Here is a 24,441-nt window from a genome sequence, read left to right as displayed (position 1 = left end):
GTGCTCGTGTTCTAGCGGGTGTGTAAATGCCGCAGCACAGAAACGGCAACTTTTAAGCCGTACGCAGAGTCGTGCATTTCTAGGAACACGCAAACAACACGCCTTTACTGCCTATAGTCACGAAGCTTTTGAAGTACATGCTGGTTCGATATTCACAGCTGCAACTGATTTTGTCGCTGGGAGCTCTGAGGCAACGATCTGTACCCTTATTTTAGATTACCTTTACGGCTTGTATGTATGCACGTTAAATGACGTTTCCCACCGCCTCGTACTCTGTTTACGACAACACTTGCAGTTCAAGTTTTCATTTGGGGATTTCATCTTATGCACTTAATATTGTCTAGACAGATTCCCTCGCGCCCTTCATCCGCCTGTAGCATGCCCTTTCGCTCCATTATCAACCATTTATACTATTACAGTATCCAACAATCGACCTCTCGACGTGAGGGAAGTGACGCTGGACAGGTGCTAATGAACGATGAAAGATGAAATGGTCAATGAAAAGGTTAGCCAGCTGTACGACTCGAGCCCACATCTTCTGGATTATACCAGTCCAGGGCTCTACCACTTGAGATAAGCTAACACACCTCCCCAGCGGCTTCCAAGGGCGCGTCCATCTGAAGGGACACATCAACCACTCTCTCTCACTCATCCAGCTTTCACTCTTACACTTTTCTCCCTCATACACACAACCATACGACGGGATCGACGCAAGCGGCAACTGTTTAACATGAGAGAACTGATGTTCTGAGGCTAGCAAAACATAGAAAGCACAAATACATACAATAATCGTTAATCAATCAACTCATCGTTAATTTCTTAGGCAATTTGAGGCTTTGCATGTATTTGTCCTTTCTATGTTGTTCCAGCCTCAGAACATCAGTTCTCTCAGGTGCCCATGTCAAGTTTCCCATGGCGATGACGACAACGATGATAGATTAGATTACATTAGATTAGATTTAAAGAAGAAAAATATGGAGATAGTGGACACCAACGATGATAGAGAATTGGTTATCCCTATATATTTGGATGGATATAACCTTGAAGACAGTCCTAATATAAAGGAGCACAGGCCACTGCTAGGTTCTTCTATATGGTGCTTTGGTGTGGATGCACAGTTCAATGGCTCTTTGTTCGTGCGCAGCTTTGCGATGTGATGCACAGTCCTGATAAGGTTCCCATTGGGAAGCGAACCACGTGAATATGAACTTTCAGTACAGTGTGCTGTTTGATAGGGAACGCCTGGAAATGACAACGTGCGACGGCATGTGTTCCGCTGCGTTTTCTGAACACCGGCAACTTCCCGCCTGTTCAAGCTCGCGTGAATAACAGTTCCATTGTAGGTCTGTCTAGGTGACCCTGAGGACTGTGATATGATTATGTTGTCTGGGAGTAGTTATATTCGACTGTTACCTTTGCATTCGCAGACGAGATTCCGAATCCAGCTTCTGACGCCCAGCCGGAAGGCGCTTATGCGGCTACTGATGCCCAAAACGAAACAAGGGTACTGCCGGAGGTTTGCCGCCCCTGAGAATACGGAAAGAGCAGCCTTGTCCAGATGTTGCTCGGTAGGTTTGATAAGTGTTCTGCCTCATACAACGGTCATTTGTAATCAATCGACCCCTCAGTGGACTTCTTTATTACGTCTCGCTGTACTCGTCACGAAGGAATCGCTCCTTCACCGCCTTCGTCTAAAAGTCGCACGCTCACCGCTGCATCTGTTCAAAATTGGTCAAACTAGCACCTCCCCTGCACTAGCTGTGGCGTGACGGCTGATATTCCCCACTGCATCCTACACTGCCGGCAACACCTTCTGCACCGTGACGCCCTCTGTCGTCGTGTATCGCATCTTGGCTACGGCACTATTACACTGGCTACCTTACTGGGTCCCGTTCTCCAGCGGACCGTCACCACTGCTCTCCTCCGCTTTCTCCACGGTTCGAGCGTTGCCAACGCCTTGCGTGTGCTGCGCGTGCTGTGTGACCGTGTGTGTTTTTGTTCTTCCTTTTCCTTTCCTTTCATTTTCTTTTTTTCTTTTCCTCTCTTCTTGTTTTCTTATTTTATTTTTTTGTATAGCAAGCCGGCCTCCCTCTGTCTGGCCTTTCCTTTCTTTTTTTTTCTTAATAAACGTATCACCCCCTCCCCCATTCTCTCTACAACAACAACAACAATAAATGAAGGAGAAGTGATGATGACATGGGATGTTTTTCCGTGGTAGCCACAGGACCCTATCCCACTTCACAGCGGTTAATATGAGCGGATGAAATATGGTGAACGCGAAGCGACGACAGGTCGGAGTTCTGTTTACAGCTCTTCGAGGAATCCAGTGGGTCGCATGAAAGCAAAAAGGGAGCGAACAGCACGGCACTGGTGCGCAGGGGAGCTCCATGGGCCAAGTACTTTGGATAAGCTGAATGGTCTATGGTCAAGGAACTCAAGTTGGCGTCAAAACACCCGGCGTTCACACGTGTACCGGTCACAGTTCTCGATTATATGGAGGATCGTAGCTGGGGTGTTCTCTCTACATGAATGCTATGTAAGCGGGAAACCAGATTGCCCCATGCTGCAAATATGTCTCATGTTGCTGACTTCAGAAGGAATCGTCTGAGCGAATTGTGCATATAGTGGCTATATGCGTCTCACGAGCCGCGAAAGATGTGTCACATCTGTTGAAGTGGCTTGGAATCATTCTTGGCGGAATACTTCAAAGCCATGAACACATGACAAGAGGAACTAGAAGTGTTTGTGTAATACCAATCACTTCCTTCCCACTTCCTTTTTCCCTCCCTTGAAGTAGAACGATAATTGAATGAGCCACTGACTCTTGGCCACTCTGTACCTCTTTTTAAGACGTGAAATACGTTCCTTCGTCTTCGATGATGATGATGCTTAGTATTTCTATGACGCAGCAGCGACAAAGGCTCCTTCGTCTTCGTGTACGATTTTAAGAAGAGTTGCCTTCAGCTTTCTGGGACAATCACATGTGACAGGGGAATCCCGTCCAGCGCTCGAATTGACGCGATGATGTTGTTTGCAGGGATGTGTTTTGGCTAGAGTGTGGGAGGCGAACGGGCAAAATTTTTGAGTGAAGCACACACGTCAACAGACACCCTCCTTGACCAACAATAACTCATGGTGTATTGCAATCTTTTTATTACTAGATAAGTCACCGACAGGTAGCTTCACTCGTTTACTTTACTTTACTTTCTACATCAAAGACAACAACAGCGGCCAGTGATTGTTTCCCCACCCAAGCTGAATACGTAGCACGGCATCATGTGCCTCGGAACAGCGCCAACACGCTTTTACTTCACATTTAAGGCACCCCAAGACTCAATACATCATGTTCCCTGCATAACTTTAACATGTTCTATTTCGTGATTCTGCGCATAACAGCTGGTACTTGTTCAAACTCAAGCAATTCTACCGAATGCAGGCAGTGCCAGAATAAAATTGTTTCAATCCATCAAATTTTCCAAATATGATGCATGCGTGTTTCTAAGCATGCAGTGCATGCATCTGGGATATGAAGGAGCAAAATACTTGTATGAACACAAGTCAGCATAAAGTTCAGAGGTTCGGAGTGCGTAGTTTCAATCGCAAGCTTTCGTACAGAATTTGCACTTCAGCAGAGCACTCAAATGCTCCGGTACAGTTTCGGTTTGAACAACGAGCAGCATTCGGGGTGCCGCTGTTGCGTTAGAAACATCGGGCGTTTTTATTATTCCTTTTGTGTCTGGTGCATTGGATTGCTGGAGGATTTCGGTTCCTTGCGTTTACGTTATTTCGGTCGATTCTCGCAGGCCCACAGTGCATAATTTCAGATTCGCGTGATTAGCTCACCCATACCCCTGTGGTGTTGCAGCTATTGCTTCGAACGCACATTTGCGGGTTTCTACTTTATAGTCAGGTTGGTGCTTTGGCTTTTTTTTTTTCCTTTCCTTCTTTTTTTCTTTGTAAAACGATAATAACCTGCGCCATTAAACTCACAATCAAATCAAATCAAATCAAAACGATAATAACAGCTCGTTTCTTGCGCTATGCGTGTAGGGTGATTCACATAACATGACCTTATTGTTGTTTGGTTGCTGTTTAAAGCACAGTGTTTCGTATAATACATAAAAAAAAACGCTCAATGAAGCCTCGGTGGTGCAGGGAGTGTCTCTACGTGGGAGAGTCTGTTGCTCTATTTTTCATACGAGCCTGTGGGCCATATATTGGCCTATATGTACTGTTGGAGACACGGTTAGCTCAAATTTCCTGTCATTACTTCGCCGTCCTATATTCCCTCGGTTGCTCTTGAATATGTTGTGCCAATATTGTATTTGAAGGCTGATGATATGCTGCACCTGTTTATTACTCAGAAGAAATAGTCTTGCAACACCTGGAGATTTGAGACGAGATAAACCGCGGAGTGCTGATTTTAGACAACCGTGTCCCCTACAGTACACAACCATGATATAGGTATATGTGAAAGTATACACGATATGTAAATAAACTTGTGATGATTGCGAGACAAATCAGCCTCGGTGGATCGTTTGGTAGTGTGTCCGCCCGCTCATCCCAGGGTCGCGGACGCCAGTAACTTAGCGGCAGGGTCTGCAAGAGGCGTTAAATGCGGTGTCTCATGTCATGAAATTTCGGCTCACGTATCAGAACCCTCATGTGGGCAAAATTATTCCACAGACCGACCACTGCGACATCGCTCATGATCACAGTTGTGTCATGCCGTAATGCCACAGAGTATTATTATTATTATTATTGTTATTGTTACGAAGGAAAATCCAATTTGAAGAAAAGAAAAAAACTCTTCGTATGAATAACATAGTGTCAACGATCAGATTTATGCCACTGGTATAAGTGATTGTGTTGCATTAAAGTAGTAATTGTTAAATTTCTAAATTTGCCAAACTATATTTATTCCCTAAAATTAACCACGTGTGTGTGTGCACGCATACAGTTGTCTCAAATTATAACCATGCGTTTGTACGCATATGGCCTTGTGTATCACTCCTCCTGACTAGTCTAAAACGTCTAAAACCTGCGATATCTGAAAAGAGAAGATTTTATGCAGTCTGTCTGGCCTCTGGTTTCGAAACGCTTCATTGTGCGATGCGTTGTTCCCACCCCAGAAAGTATAGCTGGAAGGGGCTTTGCCGATATGCTCAAGTGCATTTCGCAATTTCCCCTGAAAAATTTAGTGTCGGGAACAACGGAGCAGGTTGCATCTCTTTGACGTAGTCCTTAGCATACGGAGTGCGGACGAAGTATAACTGAAACTAAACGAGCGAGGCTAAAAGTTTGGTAGTTCAATACACGTGCCACACCGGCACAATAGATATTTACTGAATGGGGTGAGCTTCAATGTCATTCGTGCGGTGCTACACGGACGGCTTTAATGAAGTTTACCTTAAAGGGACGGTCGCAGTCGTTCCAGTCGATTTAGAATCTATCGTGTAATTTTCTTCCTCGTGGACCACTGACCACAGTATGGAAAACCCCACGCGAAATGCTGGCGTAGTTTGACTGTTACCCGATGGAATACATTACAAGAGCAGACGCCTGATACTGACAGTATGCCGGAATTCCTTCTCTGGAAAGATGAGAGAACGTCACTCCCTAGGACCAAATGAGGGCGCGACCCCGAGCAAAGGAATGCTGCGGGTGTGTGGGCGGCTGTGTACGGGGCGTCTGGGCGGCGCCGTTCCTCCTCCCAGCGCCGTCCTCTCACTCCTCCGCTTAGGGTGTGACGTCACGGCGCCTTTTCTTTATTTACGGCGTCACTGATCTTTAAAATACCTTTATTTAGTGCCCGGACGAAAAGATTAGCCGGGTAGATCGTCGGCCGATGTCGGACTTAGTGGTATTGGAGGAATACCCTGAGACACAGAACGAAGACGACGACACCACACAACACAACCTTTTGGGTGCGATGCCACGGCATGGTTGAGAGAATGTCATGTTGAAGGAACACCGGTGGCCACTCCGTTGCAAACCTCAACTTCCAGGTTAGCGATTGTGAAAAAAATCTTGCATAGAGCCACGTTGTTGAAGTGATGAGTCCGTAATCTCATTGGAGAGGAAGATAGAGACAAATCCTGCTTGAGCAAACATTACATGAAGAAGAAGACCAGTCCCAGGCTAGCTGGTGAAGCACGATGATGGAGGAATACCCTGAGACATCACTTTGGCCACCCTGCTCGGCCCGGTCCTGGACAACCAGGGGGGAGTTACGACTACCCTCTTGAGCTTTCGTCGTGCCACCGGCCTCTCGATCAGCCTCTAAGGCCCTTTTGTGTCTCTGTCTGTGTGTGTGTGTTTCTCTTCTTTCTTTCTTCTTCGTTTTCTTTTTATGGAAGGAATAGCAAGTCGGCCTATGCCTGACTAACCTTCCCCCCCTTTTTTTTTTAATAAACATATCCCCCCTCCCCCCCTCCGAGACATGGAACGAAGAAGAAGACGGCACAGTTCGGCACAGACGGCACAGACGGCAGTTCTCAGACCAAGATATGCTTATGCGCCCGGAGGAGCTTTTGGGTCCGATGCTAGGCAAGGTTCAGAGAATGACATGTTGAAGAAACACCGGTGGGCCACTTCGCTACCTTATGAGAGACTTTAGAGCACAAACTTCAACTTCCAGGCCAGCGGTTTTGAGGTCTGTGCTCTAAAGTCGCTCATAAGACAGCGGAGTGGACTACCGGTGTTGCTTCAACACATGGCTCCGCCTCGGAAATAATGGGGTGTAATAATTTTTCCTCGAATTCGATCAGTACTCAGCTGAACTTTATGCATATTATTAACAAGCAATGCGCATGGGTGATGTAGATATTACTGGAGTGCAAAAGCTATGCGGGGCACGTTTGATGTCATAATACTTTGATCCTCTTATTATAATTCTCGAAGAATGCAGGTTTGACCACCAGGTAAATGCAACTTTTTCTGAGGACTGCTTCCTGCACAGCAAACAAACACACAAACGACACCCACATTAAAATAAGGAACAAGAAATGATAACACCTAAGTGCATTAACGGCACCCGATTTTATCCAAAATTCTCGAGATTTAAGAACAGAACCAGATTGTTGTCCCCTTATCTCTTCTTGAATATCCATTACCATTTGGCGCAGAGCAGCGCTCGAAACTTCAACATCGGCTCCAGCAATCCTGTCGAATGTGGCTACTGTAGGGTCACGTCACGCTGCGTCATACCCACCACGCGGGTTACTTGAGTTGAATAAGAAAACACGCCCGCATTAACAACATTGTTTAATACTGCCTGCTCTACCTGAAGCATTTCTTATGACGGACCATCTACAACCCGTAACCTTCTTCGTTGTATTCGAAAGGACTTTCCTTCTTAGAATAGGCCTTGCCAAGTCGACTACATTCATTCGTGTCGTTCGATCATTCAGTAAGTGTTGTATGTGTATTTTTCAGGAGGTGAACTGCGCTACCCAAGAAAATGCTTTTTGATGATAGTTTGCCAGCGAATAATAAAAGGAGGATGCGTTGGCACATCTCTTTCTGTTGTGTTCTTATCTGTTTGTGTTTCTATCTCCGTTGTGTGTAATTTGCATGAGAGGGCGCCTCAAGTGCTTGAGTTTCGTAGCTTGTCCAATGAAACTTCAAACTGGTCCATTCTGTTGTCTCATTATTCATGCAAATAATAATGGCTGACTTCTCCATATTCCCAACACGTAGAAATTGCGTTCTCGTGGCAGCTCTCATAAGTGATCTAATTTGGCTGCCTACGTGTTATTCATTTTGTCAATTTAAAAGAAGAGCTGCGTATCACAAAATGTACGAAGTTCCTGTGGTGTAGGAAGAATGGGGTTCTGAAGTGGAGCAGAACTTGATAGTGGAAGCAGACAAATAGGTGGAGGCACCGGGACTCAGATATATATTTGTTCTTTATTTATGCAAGACATCCATTTTACTTTATTCCTTGATTTATATCCAGTTGTGTATAAGCCATCTTCCTCTAGAAAAGTACAGAAACTTTGGGTAGCAGAGTTTCTTGTACAAAATAACATTGAAGGGAATCAAGAAGGATTGAAGATATTTCCTGTTTTCTGTTTCCTGTCTCGTAAGGAGGTTTCACTGTAACTGTTTTTAGGCAATCTCAGATCTGTTTCTCTTTCTCTTTTTCTTGTCTTTCTCTCTCAGTTGGAATGCTGTGTTCTTTCCACTATCGCGCGGGAACATTTGTCTTTGCGGGTTCATGGCTTCGTAGTCGACGTTGTGGGCTCAGACAAAGCCTCGATACGATGGCTGGTTTCGTTAGCCTAACGACTGACGTTGAAGGTGCCAAGGGAAAATGGCGGAATGCTTCTTCGTTTGGACAATTACTCAAGCGGCTACCCGACCCCACGCACCCGAAGGCGTCAGGATGCTTTTCAAATGCAAGAGACAGCTTTTGTAAAGGTGCGCTAAATCTTTCTCGCTCTGTTCTGCAGCATATGCAGGCAAAAATGTGCCTCGCAACAGATTTTCGTTCTTCTGCATAAACTGCACCATTATTTCATATTGTTCGGCTGTTGTCCGAGCCTATACCACGAGACTACGACATGTTCTTATATGTACCTTATAGTATGTCGTAGATATGGTAGCCTCGCACCAGGGCTACTGATACTACTGCTGCCCTCTCTGACCCCAGACCTGGAAAACAACTATTGTGTTACTCCACGATTGTACATAAAGTTGTATCCTTTCTCTTTCAATATTTTACACGACTTTTTATTATTTTTACACGACTAGCAAGCCCCATAATTGGGCTGGAAGAAGTAGAAGCATAACGAGGAGCAGAGATTGTGACTATAAGAAAGGACTACGCTACTATAGGCCCCACACAACACAGTGAGGTGACAAAGGCACTTGTTCAGTTCCTGCGGGTCTGTGGCCTTCTGGGTGAATTGTGACCAATTTCGTGTTTTTCTTTTTGTTTGTTTGTTTGTTTGTTTGTTTTTGTTTCTATTTTTTTTTTCTTTGCTGGGAATGGCGAGCCGCCGTAGCGCAGGCTAACCTTTCCCTCCTTTTCTTTAAAATAATAAACATACATTTCCCCCCCCCCACACACACACACATACAGCAAAGCGTCGATAAAAAAAGATGAAGTCAGCTCAGGACGCACGATTCCCACCGAGCAGCATGCCGTCGTAGCTCACGATAGCACACAGCTCACGATACATATACACACCGCCCACTTGGCAGGCACACAATAGAACGGCACCAGCCAACCATTTCTCATGCAGAAGCAAACGACAAAAATGTCACACCTAAGAAATATCAAGTTACCTCCTGAAGCTTTCATGCGCGAGGACAATGTGGCGAATGACTTACGACATAGAATTACAAAACTCAAGTATACGTCACCCGATACCCATAGACCCTTGAGACACCGTAATCCTTACATGAAAGCCCCTTTTTCAGTGAATAGTTGAAAGAGCGTATTCACAAACACGAAAAACGCAATCGAATACTTCATATCCTGATGAGATTAACAAAAGGTACCTGCGGTAATTATTATGGAAGTTATAATTACGGTGCCACATTCTCTGTCCCGATGTAGTTGCGTGCACAGTTTCTCTATTGTCTCCATTTAAAACAAAACGCGGGTTTAAAACAAAACTGAAAGGTTAAACACATGCAGTCTAAAAGGGTAAACACAAGACTCAACACTTAAGGAGACGGCAGGCGATGCGCACCCTAAATATTCTCATGAGCGAGTGTTATCACGCTAGATTACAATAAAATACGCCGCGAAAACGACTGGTCCACTTTCAAGCTAAAGTGCGCGTGCTTCCCGACGCACTTGCTGTTCGAAAATGCCCATCAAATCAAGTGTCTGCATGCTGCAGCGGGCGTCTCTCCTCTCCTGTCCCTTCCTCCTTTGTGAAGAGGACTTCATTCGAATACGAGGGTGCAGTCCGGTTATACGGAACACGTTCGTAGCTCTCATTAATTAAACAACGCACTGAGTATCACGGCACATTCACAAATATTTCATCATAACAGACGTTATACTTCTCGAGATATCTTCGGCGGGGTACCTGTGCTAAGCTCAAACAGGAGGGGGTAATAAATTAGTGGGCATGCCCATAAATAAGTTGAGTGGGCATGCCAGCAGGCATCGAGCCAGGACGTATAATCCATTACTGTTCTTTGTACAGTTACTCCTTTTGCAACATTCAACGATAACCCGCCCTACTAGCTTCTGGAATGTCACCTGCCGACACGCGGAAGACCTGCACATGCGCCATGACACCGGCCACACGTTCAAGTCGAAAGCGTGCTTAGATTTCTTCTTTTTTTGTGTGGGGGGATATTGAGTCAAACCCAGGGCCAACTGATACTCAAATGATTCTCGAGGCTCTTGCACGCCTTGAGGAAGGACAGAGAAAGACGATCTTAAAGGGACAGTCGCACCTGGAAACCCATCTATGAAACCGATGCCACTATTTTCGGCATCGGCCAACAATCTACCTAGCCAATTTCTCCTTCGAAAAGTGCTTAGATATTAAATGAACAAGTCTCCGGCGCCGTGACGTCACTCCCTAAGCGAACGAGTGAGAGCGCGGCGCTCAGAGTAGGAAAGGCACCGTCCAGGCGCCCCGTAACTGTATTCACACGAGCGACATCCTCACGGAAGATTATAGTGGAAGAAAACGCAAAAAACACTGCTCACAGAGACGAAGTTCTGTCCGCAACATCCGATGTTCCGTCCCGGCATAACACGGTACGGAATATCGGGAGTGGCGTACTGCGCACTTAGCAGACGACACTTCGCAGTCGACGCCGACAGCGTTTTTTCTGTCGTCTGCTACAGAATATCTTGTTACTGTGTTGCAGGATATTCCCCACGGTTGACCAGTGTAGGTGAACACTGGACGTTGAGCGCTCGCGCTCAGAAGGCTATGACGTTTTTCGCGTCTTCCGCGTCTGCGGGGAATGTCGCTCGTATGAATACACGGTAGCTCTATCAGACGCCCGCACGGCCACGGCATTCCTTTTCTCAAGGCCGCGCCCTCATTGGTTCTTAGGGAGTGACGTTTTCTCCTTTTTCCAGAGAGTCAAACTACGCCACTATTTCTTGTGGGATTTTCGATACCTTTGTTAGTGGTACAGGAGGCATAAAATGACACCACAGTTTCGAATTCGACTGGGACGGAAGCGACGGGCCCTTTAAAGACATGAAGGACCACCAAAGGAGCACTGATAGTCAAGTTAGTACACTGATGACGAAGATTGATAATCCTATACCAGGTGTTGAGAAGATTCAAAAGGAGAAAGAAACATTTGATAGAAAAGTTGAATGCCTCATAAATACAGTGGCGAAACTTCAGCGAAAAACTGACGACCTGGAAAACAGATCCCGGCGGAACAACTTCATAATACATGGCATCAACCAAGAAGAAAACGAGACCAATACCAATCTGCTTGAATGTGTACAGCTTACTGAAGATGAAAACCAGAGAGTTACACGATCACTCAGACTACAGCCCAAAGGCCTCAGCCCAAAGGCTACTCTTCAGTCTTAGCAACTACAAACCAAACACAATACAAATGAAACGATATCGATACGGACGATGAATCTCAGAATCATTAAAAACAAGGTAGGCATGTTCAACACGACAATTGACAGTGTTCAGCCAGATATAATAGCAGGATAATAGCAGATATAATAGCTGGTTGGATAACGATATTAGGGATGCTGAAATATTTACTCCTAATTACTTTGTCCTTCGAAATGACCGTAACACTCATGGAGGTGGAGTATTTTATTTCTGTGCATCCGGCGACCATCAGCGTGTTACAGTGTTACTGACTTACACATTCAGAGGAGCGATTGTGAATCTGTTTGGTGTCGCATCTTTCATAGAGGAAGAAGAATGGCTGCCGCGTCATGCTATCGACATCCAAATGTGTTAGATGCATCTTTACTGAATCTTAGTGAACGGGTTTCCACACTTACTGATGACGCTGTTATAATAGCTGGTGACTTCAACGTGCAAGACTGTAAGTGGGAAAATCACAAGCTTCAACTTAACTCTAACATCTCTCCTGTGCATAAGACTTTAGGAAACCTTGTACAGTACGACAACTTCAAACAATATGTAACATTTCCAACGAAATGTGCAAATATTTTAGGTATTTTACTGCGTAACTGGACAGATGTTGTACGAGACGTCACGTACTTACCTGGTTTGTCTGATCACGCTGGTATAGTTGCTAATACACAAATGCCAAAAAAACAGTGATAAACAAGCAGTGTGGTAGAAGGGTGTTCATGTTCATCCAAGCCAATTATGTTGTAATTAATCAAGAGCTCTTCCATCGCCTTCGTGATTTCTATTCCCCTGCGGAGTCATCAGACATTGACTATATGTGGCATAATTTTTGAAAGCTTTTTACTGGATACAGTAAACAAACATACTCACTAGACTAGTAAGACCACTTAAGGAAGCCAACACACACACACGCACATAAAGATACGATGATGGGATGGGGCTGATGCCGGCCAGCAGGCTGGGCGCTGCCCCAGTGCCATCTGTAGGTAATGAGAGATGATGATGGAGATAAGGGTTCCGATAATCAAAGCAGAGTGGAGACGTGAAAATCCAACAAGCCATACGTAACTCGTGAAATCCTGAGATTATTACGAAAAAGGCTGAGGATCTCTTCTGCTTTTCGGAAGGAGGATGCGACAGCTTGCGCACAAAATTATCCGAAATTAACAATGCTTTGTAATGAAAACTGGATGAAAACAAACGACGGTACTTTACCAACATGGGGTACAACTTAAGAAATAACACAAAGGTCTTATGGAGTTACATAAAGTCGTGTAACAAAACCACAATATAGGCATCCCTTCTCTCCTTCATAACGAATATACTATTGCCGATGACTCAGAAAAGGCAAATGCTATTAACGACGTGTTGCATGTTGTACGTTTGGCTTTCGCTTTCGGTTTTAACTGCATTTGTTCTTTCTTTATGCAAGACATCTATTTTCCTGTATTCCTTGATTTATGCCCAGTGGTGTATACGCCATCTTCCTACGCCATCTAAAGTACAGAAACTTGTGGTAGCAGAGTTTCTTTTACAAAATAACATTGAAGGGAATCAAGAAGGATAGAAGATTTCCACCGCCGCTTTGATTCCTGTCTTGTAAGGAGGTCCACAACGAATATACTATTGTGGGTGACACCGAAAAGGCAAATGGTTTGAACGGCTATTTTAAAACCGTATTTAATCGTGATGTGTTCGCCGAGCTACCCACCTACAAATCAACAATTGAACCGCCTATGCCCCCCTTGAGCCCAATGCCCAATGGCCTATGCCCAAGAAGCAATACGAAGGTTGCTATGTTCTCTCGACACGAGTAAAAGTCAAGGGCCTGATGGAATACCATCCGACGTGCTGAGGGCATGCAGTGAGACAACGTCAGACAGCGAATAATATTTATCAGATCTTTGGACCAGGGACTGTCTCCTATGTGAATGGAAATTTGCGAATATTGCCCCGATCTTTAAATCTCATCATCGTCATCATCATCATCATCATCCATTCATCTATGTTGTTGTTGTTGTGTTTAAATCTGGTGACAAGTCACTTGTACAAAATTATAGGCCCATATCACTGCTGTCAGTGTGCTCTACACTTATGGAACATATTATATATATGTACCCCTCAGTTATAAGACACTTAGAAGCAAAGCAACGTCTTCCTCGATTTTAAGAAAGCGTTTGACACAGTACCGCACTCATTACTCTTGCACAAACCATCCGCCCTTCAGTGACAGCCTCAAGTATATCAATGGTTAAAAGATTATCTAACGTCCAGAACTCCAGCGACCGTTTATAGTGGATATATTTCTCGCACTATTAAGGTAACGTCTGGGGTCCCTTAGGGTTCCGGAGTGAGGCCGCTTCTCTGTCTTATATTGATAAATGATTAACTACTCAAGTATCATCATAAATCAGACTGTTCGCCGATGACTGCGTGATATACCTGCGATAATAACGAATGAAGAAAGCAAAACTTTACAAGATGACCTAGATAAGATATCAAGGTGGTGAAGCACGTGAGGCGGGGGGGGGGGGTATTTGCAGAAAAAGAAAAAACGGAAAAGGAAAGATAAAAGTGCAGAGGTCAGCCAGGCAGCACGCCGGCTTGCTATTCCCTAAGAGATAAAAATGGAACAATAAAAAGAAAACGTGAGGGATGACACTAAACGGCAGTAAGTGCAAGATAATTCATTTCCAATCTAAGTTTAAATATCAAATTTACAGGCTCGGAGGTATTTACCTTGAAGCCGTAGAAGAATATAAATATTTAGGTGCGATATTCTCAAAAGACTTAAGGTGGAATAAACAGGTCACCGCAATATTTAACAAAGCTAACAGGTCCATTAACTTTTTGCGTAGAAACCTCAGAAAAGAACTTTTTCACTTAGAACTAGACAAAAAGATACCAGAGAAAGATACTTGCTTCACCCACATTACATTTCCAACAGACTCGACCATACACACAAAACCAAATCATATTATAGCAGGACAAACAGCGTTTAGGTGTTATTTCTTCCATAGAACGATTGAGCAGTGGAACGCGCTTCCCAATGCAGCCATGGGTATAATTTACACCGAACAAATTTTCGAGTAGCTTTAGTACGCTCCTTTCTCACAACACAGTTTGCAAAAAATTTAATATATAATAACAAAGAATAAATACAAATAAACTTATTGTCTGTCGTTCTGTACTGTATCTCCTAACTACCTGTTCTTGAAATATCGTTGTTGCTGGCTGGAATGTTTGTAGCCTGATTGTTTGTATATATCCCTCTTGTTCTAGAGTACATGTTAGAAACTGGAATTATTGCCACTTGTTGCTGTATTGTACACCCAAATGACTCTGGAAAATGATTGTATGCTGTGCATGGTGCACCCCCTACTCTAATGCGTATGCGCTGCAGGGTATTTGAATAAAAAAATTAAACTCCTGTCCCCTATATATGAACACACTGCAGTCGCGCCTTCCTGTTTTTCTGCGAAAGAAGTGTCGATTTTAGACTTACGTTGCGTTGCGCTCGCAGATGAAGCGTTCTCTACGTGCAACTACGGTGAATATAACGCAAAAAGAAAACGGTAACTCCAAGTTAAACACCAGCGAAACCGTCTTAAGTGTCGTCTATGCCAAGGCGCAAACGACGTAATAGGAGCCGCGCGAAACACGTTCCTTTAAGCAGTTAAGGCAATTCTCGCAAGAATTTCCCCACCTCGAATGCCGTGGCACGTCACTTAAAGTACCGATGGAATTATGGGGATAATTCCAAGTACGGTGTAATGAGTAAGCGCACAGTCTTGTCCATTGAGCCGTTACCAATGTCTCCTCGTTACCGTCGTGTGGTGTTCTCCTTGAGCTGGCCTGCACATTCGCCGTTTTTATAATTTTATTGACTGGAGCAGGCTTTCGCAAACCGGAGGAAAATCCACTCGGAGGGGGGGATCTGAAGGTGCCATTGGGGAATCACACCATGCAGCGTTCGATCCAATCGGCCCTTGCGCGCACTCCGTCTAGCACACTACTGCTATTCATACGGTCTCTTATTCTCTTGGTCAGATCATAATCATAACATTGTTGGCGATACAAATTGCAAACTTGGTTTCATCCGTCGCCACCTTAGACTTGCTCCACCTGAGGTGAAACGTCTTGCTTACTAAACACCAGTGATGGCCAGTAGTTAACTACATGTAGTTAAACTACCTGATTGTAGTTAAAAAGTAGTTATCAACTACTTGCAGAAATGTAGTGGCAACTACTAGTTAAACTACTATTTTAAGTAGTTAACTACAGTAGTTAGGTTACTGAAGGCGCCAACTACTACCGATTTTGCCGCAAGCATTACGGCACGATTGTGCTTCCCACTTTTGTCTTGAGCTACTTGTTTGATGAGAACGGAGGTGCAGGGCAATTGTGTCGTGCATGTGTACTAAATCTTCACTTTTAATTAGAGGTGTGCGAATATTGAAATTTTCGAATACGAATATCTACAAAATTGTCCTCCGAATATCACGTCATAGGATAACGGCTTCTAAGAGTTAATTAAGTTAATTAAGCCCCGAAAACAAGCATCGTCACAGTTGTGTTCTGCTGATCCTTAGAAAAATGTCCCAAGTGCTAATGAGGAATATGTATTAATATATTGGCTTAGCATAGGGCATACATGCTTATATGCGCATGTACAGTAAAATTGTATTGTGTGCGCCAACACCATGGCCTTAGCGGCCGTTCTTGGGCACTAATAAAAATTATTATTATTATTATTATTATTAAAATTATTTTTTACAATGAAACAGTGTGCTGTTCTCATGAGGCAAGCTGAAAACCGCAAGAAAAAATGTTCATTTCAAAAATCTTTCATGAACTGTGAGCACCTGTGTTGGCATTGTAAAGTGCTGGTGAGACAGAATGGAAGTAAAGAGCATTGACATGTTCAGAGTGTGGGATGATTTAGTGATGAGCACCTCAGACGGATATGATGGCGGCAAGTGGTCTCTTCTTGCACTGACAATGCCTTCCGCATTTGTCGTGAAGGCGAGAAAGTGCACGGTTTCACTGCCCTCACGCGTGACGTCACGCGTGAGACCATCGTTACTGATGGTAATGCATAGTTTGGAACGGCCTCATGCATTATAGCGCAGTAAAACTGCGATCCTCGACGATGTTGTATGGCTGTATCACGCGTGATTGTTTCCGCGACGTTCGTGTTCAGCGCTCCTTTCATTTCACGGCGGAAACCTGCGCGCGGGCCTCAAACTTTGTCGCGCCGACGGCAACACGCTTGAGTCGCGAGCAAAATCGCTCCATGAAGGTCGGGCTTAAGGCTATATATGCGTTTTGCTATCATCTGTAACAACAGTTAGCGCAGTTTCAAATGACTGCAGCGTTACTGTCGCCCTAGCTGGCGCTTTCATACGGTCGTAGAGCGCCGGAGTTGGAGAAACTATGTCGAAATATCAACACGTCCCACTCCTCGATTATCGGCGTCATCGCACGCGACCATGATTCTGTCATATATCGCTGACAACCACAAATCGAAACCGAAGAAGACGCATTCGAAACGCAGGCTTTGGCTGTGCATGCAATTGGACGCTGAACAGCGGTGTCCAGCTCAACGTCAACAAAATTTCGATATTTAACCGTAATTTCACCGAACTGTAGGCCCCATACGAATGTTCAGCGTTCAACTAGCAATCCACTAAAGCCGCGACAGTGCTGACGATGTATGAAACGTACCGCGGTCTCGGGTTTCGCTAGGGCGGACTCTAAAATGGCGACTGCACACAACTGCATACTAGTTTCAGTTTCGGTTACCGAACGTACATCGACGCATTCGCAAACGAGCGTACCTCGGAAGCTCCGCGCGTCGCTTTGCAGCTGTTCTACTATGCATGTTCGTCGCCGCAACGTATAAATTCCAGTGCGCAGCCCGAAACAGCCTCGGAATAAGCTGCTTTGATATGCGAAAAAAAAAATCGAATATTCGAACTTTTCCGAATATTCGAAACCTTCGAATATCAAATTTTCGAATACGATACGAATCGAATATCGCAAATATTCGATTCGTATTCGAATATTCGCACACCTCTACTTTTAATGCTCGTCTAGCGAAGCCTCATATGCTGTGAAATAATTCTGCAACTTAGTTTATCGCGTAGGCACAGAAAGAATCCCGCCGCAAGGTTTGTATTTGACGATCGTCGCAATGGGTTGAGCCAAAGTTTATTATTGCTTGTCATTCACGTTTAGGTGTCCAAGAACACTAAAGGGATTGGTGTTGGTGGACAACCTTAAGTAGTTATAGATGTAGTTAAACTACATTGCAGTAGTTAAAAAAGTAGTTTTAACTACTCCCCTGAAAAGTAGTTGAACTACTAGTTAAACTACTCAATCAGAAAGTAGTTAGTAGTTATAGTTAAACTACTGTAGAAGTAGTTAGTGGCCATCACTGCTAAACACTAGTCAGGCCGAAGTTGGAATATGCATGTAGCATCTGTGATCCTTATCAGTCAACACTTGTGGGCCTTCTTGAATCCATACGAAACCGGGCAGCACTCTTTATGTTACCAGACTATTATTTTCCGTCCAGTATTACATCTTTAAAGGCCTCTATCAGTTTTCCTCCTCTCGCACACCGTAGGAAATACTATTGTCTGTGTTTATTTCATAAATTCTACTACACCACAACCATCCGACCAGGGTACATTACTATGGCTCACTACATCTCCTCTAGGATCGATCATGCCCATAAAATCGACCACATTCCATGTCGTACATCCCATTTCCAATTTTCCTTCTTCCCCAAAACCATCACTGCTTGGAACAACCTTCCCCAGTCTATCGTAGCCAACTCCGACTTTTCAGTTTTTTGCAGCCTGCTAGCTGCCAGTTTTGGTATCAAATTTCCCTCTCATCATATCATATTTTTAACTCAAAATGATTTCACAATATTGTTTTTTCTTATGTGTTTAATTGCTTCTCCTATTGTGTATTGCATATTTGTTGATGTAACCTCCCCCTCACACAACGCCCCCTGAGGGCACGTGAGGTATTGTCATAAATAAATAAATAAATACGACAGCTTCCTCACCAGGAACGCCTCGATGGCATGCGGCGACAGCTCCTAGGTGTACACGCTACTGGAAGGGCTATCTATCGGAGAGGTCGCGCGGAACAAACAATATTCCCAAGAAACTCGGAGGAAACCATAAAATATTCTGTAAAATGTCAACTTTTCCACGTGTGCATCGCTTGTAAGCGAATTTAGCGGCAGCGGGAATAACGCTTTGCTGAATGGTAAAATGAGTGCAGCAACAAAAACTATTGAGAACCACTGAGCCATAGTAGGCGCCAACAGAGGCGCAATCATCGATGTCTTACTCGGCTAGCCGTGGTATGCAGATAATCTTTTGTGCCAAGGTAGGGGAGTTGTGTACCTGTTTCCTCTGTGCAATAGAATTTCTGTTCGTTCTCTAAGCTAGCGTTCATCTCACCTACATATCCGCCGTACTATCAGATACCTGTTCCTTATGAATTATCTGGATCCCTTTCCTTGAGAAGGAACAGAAACACAGGATACACAGGAAACACAGGAAAGTACAAAGGATACAGTGAGAGCTCATGTACACTACACAAAAGACTGTTCGTGTACAACGGCTCGCCGAATGAGGATGATTTTGCTTCTGTTGGCACCTACTGGAGCATAGGGTGCATGGATAGTAACTACCTCTGGGGGTGCTAGTATTCACGACACCCTACTGCAGCTATTCTTCGTCTTTGTTATTGGAGACGCTTGATTGTGGTGACGGTGTGAACAGATTGCCGTTGCTCGAGGCGCTTGCTCCCGTGATAAGTACGAAGCAGGAGCCGACGAATAAATCCGTAGGCACCAGCCACCCACCTTCGTCGAACAAAATGAAGTAAACAGAAGCGAGTCGATTACTCTGACTATACACGGATGCAGCAATGTATCCACCGGAGCCGGCAGCGAAGACGAAACAAGTGCAATTGGCAGAAAACCGGAAGGACGCCAAAATTATCCGCCCCATTCCTGGCGACAAATTTACAGGTACACAGATATGCACAGTACACGTCACATGCGAGCGCGAATTGAGCTGGTTGGTGCAACTCCAAAAATGTCACAGAGGTCCAGTATTTACCAGCAGCTGCCTCACAAGCCGATCAAAATACAGAGAAATACGAGCCGTGTGATCCGAAAGTAAAATTAAAAGCAATTTTGTCCAGTGTAGCTGGGACCTCTAGTAAGTAGCAATTACATTTGAAAGCTGCAACGCGACTCCGCAGCTGTTCCCCAGCCAGACCACTAGCTATGTACCTCATCTTGCTATTTCTGTAATTCCCAGCTTTTACTCTCTGGCTTCTCCGCTCAGACTGAATCCAATTAAGGTGAAAGAGCAACAAAGGACCACAACGCACAGCGCATTCTAAACCGAAGGAGAGTTTTGTATCTTCTACGTTCAAAGCATTGGCGACCTAAATACTGCCAGAAAAGAAAAGGGGGCTACGGAAGACGTGTGTATGGAAGACGCAGTGTATAGCTGCATTAAAACAACGTAGAGCGAACACTCTCGAGGTACGTAACATAAAAGCTTTCTCAATAATTCACCTTCAGTGAAGACTAAATTTCGCGTTTGATACATAATTTCCTTAGTGTCTGTCTGGTATCAAACTGTAGAAATCTGTGACGGCTGAAATAAGCGGTAAGATAGGTGTCTTGCTTTTGTCTTGTGTTGTCTCCCTCCAGCTACGAGCAACAAGCAAGCTACAGCTACAGGGAAGGAAAATGTCCATCGGTAGCGTAGCCAGTAATGATGGTCTGTGTAACGAACCAGTATATCTAACACTTTTCTGATAACCAAAAAGTATGAGCGCAATGTTATACCGCAAGCACAACTACATGGTTCTTTCCTTTTTTTTTATTTTTTCGCTTTTTATGGCTCTCGCAGAAATCGTGATCCCGAGAGACTGGATTATATCCTCTCGAAACTTTGGAGCTCCGAAATTATCCATATAATGACATTCACCCGGAGCGTCCAACCGCTTAACCGGGGTAAATGCGGGGGGTAAATGCAACCGGGGTAAATGCGAAGACGTTAGTGAACCCACCGTAACGTTTCGACCCTCGTTTGAATTATTTCGAGTTGGCCGTTGAGACGACCACATTGTAGTAGCAGGAATCAATATGCGGAACGTAATTACTGGGTAACGGAAGGCTTTGTGGCGCAGGAACTAACACACATTTCTAGACCGCAAACCTCGCTACACCTTTGAGACACGCCGGCCTTACGAAAAACCATCATTTGTTCACATGCCATGGGATATAATAGAAACTACAACCCAGGACAACACAACAGATTCTCGAGAATTTATTGTGCGTTACTCTGTCTCAGTGTTTTCGTTTCTATCGTAATTCACCAGCTATAGCCAAAATTTGGGTCTCCTCCATGTACTATACAGTTACAGACTTTGAAAATGTGCGTGCAATATCATAGCGAGAAAACGCGAACGCAAATGTCGTGTACCACCTGCACGCTTTCGTATTTTGAGTTCAAAATTCCGTTGCTATACAGCGTTAATTTTAGAATAAAACATTGCCTCACAAGTTACAACTCACGGCGTCCACAACGGGGTCTTGCGAGCAATTTTTTTCTTTTTTTTTTTTTTTTCTTTCCTGCGTCAGCTCGCCAGTAAGATCCGAGTACGAATATCCAACCGAGTAAAAGACAACAAAAAAGGTAAAATGGTTTTGACACCTGTTCCAGAACAACACGAACAACGGTCCACGTGCAAGAATGAACGCTTGAGAAATTTTCAATTACCTTTGTGCGACGGAAGCTTCAAGGAACAAGATGAGCCAGAAGAAAATACCCTGCACTGGAGTTAAGGAGAGCCGTGTGTCAGCCATGACATAAGCAATGAACTTCAACCACGTGACTCGAGAAGTGCGATACCAAGTGGCCGGGCTTTGGTGTGAAGCTCGAACGCCTCATGGAATGACGAGCTTGGAGGCTCGCCGGCAGTCGTCGAAGCAGTCCGCATCTTCTGCGCATGCACACTGGCGTCGGATGGCTTTCCCGGCTTTCTTTTTCGGCTCTCGTGGCCTGTTCATGGTGGTAGCGATAGTGCGCTCCGTGTGCTCTTCTTTTACTCTTGCGTAAACGAAAGGAAAACATGTGAATAGGAGAGAGAAAGAGAGGTTACGGTAACATGTGAGAAAGCTAGATTTAAAGACAGCTACGTACAAGGGGGCCGCTCGCGTGGGAGAATGGTGCATTAAAGTAATAAAGGGTGCAATGTTTCGCAGAAAGATGATTCGTTGCGATGAGTTTGCAAATGCGCTACGCAGCGGGCTCTCGAAACGGGGTTTGGTCTCTTGAATTTCCGTACAGTAGTGTTGATGTACCTGGTGACTTGGTGTCTAGGTTGGCCTGTGAGTAGAAGGATGAATCAGAAAATATGCGGTTGTCCAAGTTTAGTAACGCGATTCCTCATTCATGCATGGCTTCGTGCTTCAGCTTTTGTGCTCCAGGCGCAAGGTGGTGTGGCTCTTCTTACGTTTCCCCGATACAGACTTACATTGAGACGGCAAGTCTAGAGGTGACGCGCAAAAATACGCAGCCATTGCACAAAAAAATAGCAATGTCCAGCATGCAATGGTGATAGATGAACCTCTGAAAAGAGTGAAAACAGGACATGTTAGTTCTTACCGATCACATGCCGCTACTGTACTGCATATATAGAATTACACGCGAATTTAGAACGACACCGTTGTTCTCTACAGAAGTATCAAGTTTGAACACCAGCGTGACTAGTACCACACGGGCGTCTTCAATGACCACATTGGGAACCAATGTCCATTGAACATGCGTGTAGTGCCATCAAGCGTGTAAAGTGTTAACTTCTCAAGAGCATGCAATACAATGGTCTTTAACAGGTTGACACGTTACACGCTTAATGACGCTACGTGCATGTTCAATGGACATTGATTTCAATAACCATTGAAGGCTGCCGGTATGACAGGGGTATTATTTGTGAGTAGTATCTCGACATGTACCAGACCATAACATCCCTTACAAAAATGGCTGTTGACCATCTGTTTCCATTCTACAGAACTTAGTCAACAGAGAGCACAGATATTCAGTAGACTTTCTATTAGCCTTGTGTTTACCTGACATATTGATTTTATGTTGACTTATGGAACTCAGGGAGGTAACAGGTTTTTCTGTAGACTCTCCATATACTTTACAAAAATTTCGTGTGACCGTCATGTGTTAGTCTTGTTATATGTGATCTAAATTTCTCTGTTGACTTTGTTGTGACTCAGCTATCAATGAGTCGGCGTCACCCCTTCGTTCTTTTTTAAAAGGCTTGGCGACCGTTACGTGAGGCACTCGGTATATTCTTCTTAATCGAGGAAGATACATGATTTACTGAAGCAAGATTAACGCCATCCCCGTATGATGTGAAGACTTTTTGTGGACTTTCTGTGACTTGAATGAAGTTGAATTTCTCCGTTCTATTGTTCTCAATATATTGTTCTCAAATTGTACTCAATCGCAACAGGCATAAAATACACGAAATGAAGTACTGCAAAACTATATATGTATCTATTTTATTCCAAAAATGCATACCTTGAAAGTGGTATCCAGTGTCGACACAATCATACAAAACATCCCGCGCACAGAGTAGCGAAGTATTCCACACGTACACGTGCTTTATGCCACACAGTGTCGCGTGGCACAATAGACAGTCAATGACGGGTTGCGGTCTGAGTTCATCTGGTGACCCACGATAACGGTGGACTTCAAAATTCACTGAATTTCGGCGTAAGCGATGTCTCTGAAGCGCTGGAGATAAATGTGTCTGAATAGTACGTTCAATCGCAAATTAGTAATGTTCAAACACAAGTGAGTAAAACCAAGTAGAATGGTCATAGCAACAACAAATTTGGTTCACAATCAACACCGGCCACGAACTGATACTTGTACACTTACCTGACGGGACGGAAAACTGCTGCCGCCGCTCGAAACATACACAACCCTACAGCACAACAGTCATGGTATGAATACAAGTGATGCTTGATCACACACTTCTGTCACGCAGCTTAACCCTTACGACGCGAAATGATATCCTCCTTTGTTCTTTCATGGCCTGCAAAAACGAGAATGAAATTAGCAGAACCAACACCGGCCACGAACTGATACTTGTACACTTACCTGACGGGACGCAAGACCGCAGCCGCTGCTCAAAGCGAACAGCAAAAACCTGCAGCACAACAGTCATCGTATGAATATAAGTGAAGCTTGATGACACATGATACTTCTATCACAGCTTACCTCTTACGACGCAAAATCATATCCTCATTTGTTCTGTAATTGACGAGCGAACGCTGAAAGCCTGAGACAATTGAAACATGTTGCAACCGTCCCAACGACATTCCGATGATGCTAATGGCGATGACTCCTTCGTGATGAGGCGAGGGCGATGCACTGAGGCGCAGAATCAAAATGTGCAGCAAACCAGTCGCATGCGCATGATCCTCACGTGGTCGTATAAGTTGGAACTATATTGTGTACTGAACTGAAGTAAAGTAATACGAGGAACCGTCTTTTCAAAGCCATCGAAAATGTATTTAGTGTTTTAATATGTAGTTAAAAGGTGGCGAAGTTGCGTTCAAGCTGGTACATTTAAGTATAAGGTCAGATCCAAATACCGCTTTGTTTAGAGAGCCGATAACACGGACCTCTCCACCTCCCAGGAGTGGTGTACACCCCACATGGTTTTTTACAACACACCCAGATGTTGCTGATGTTACCCAGCTTGTCTCCCAATGAATAGAGCAGTATGCCCCGATATACATATA

At 44.4% G+C, this 24,441-nt stretch overlaps 1 protein-coding gene across 3 annotated transcripts in view; it reads right to left on the bottom strand.

Annotated features, from left to right (window-relative positions):
- LOC135385981 (glycine receptor subunit alpha-3-like) overlaps window positions 1–23,999 on the bottom strand; it is a 192,565-nt gene extending 168,566 nt beyond the window's left edge. The window contains exons 1-7 of one of the 3 annotated variants that reach the window (XM_064615645.1): window positions 23,915–23,999; window positions 23,795–23,843; window positions 23,694–23,729; window positions 23,573–23,618; window positions 23,210–23,425; window positions 21,982–22,249; window positions 21,398–21,727 (exon numbers count right to left, since the gene is read on the bottom strand). In XM_064615645.1, coding sequence (XP_064471715.1) covers window positions 21,398–21,483 — 86 coding nt within the window. In that variant the 5' untranslated portion in view covers window positions 21,484–21,727; window positions 21,982–22,249; window positions 23,210–23,425; ... (2 more) ...; window positions 23,795–23,843; window positions 23,915–23,999. Of the gene's footprint in view, window positions 1–1,413; window positions 1,487–21,397; window positions 21,728–21,981; window positions 22,250–23,209; window positions 23,730–23,794; window positions 23,844–23,914 lie in introns of those variants that run through there. The other 2 variants (XM_064615646.1, XM_064615647.1) reach the window with 2 other exon arrangements.
- Between the last annotated feature and the right edge of the window lie 442 nt (window positions 24,000–24,441).

This window comes from Ornithodoros turicata, chromosome 2 (assembly GCF_037126465.1).
Source record: "Ornithodoros turicata isolate Travis chromosome 2, ASM3712646v1, whole genome shotgun sequence".
Lineage (NCBI taxonomy): Eukaryota > Metazoa > Arthropoda > Arachnida > Ixodida > Argasidae > Ornithodoros > Ornithodoros turicata.
Note: the sequence above shows the minus strand (reverse complement) of the source record. Positions and strands in the feature narration are given on the sequence as shown.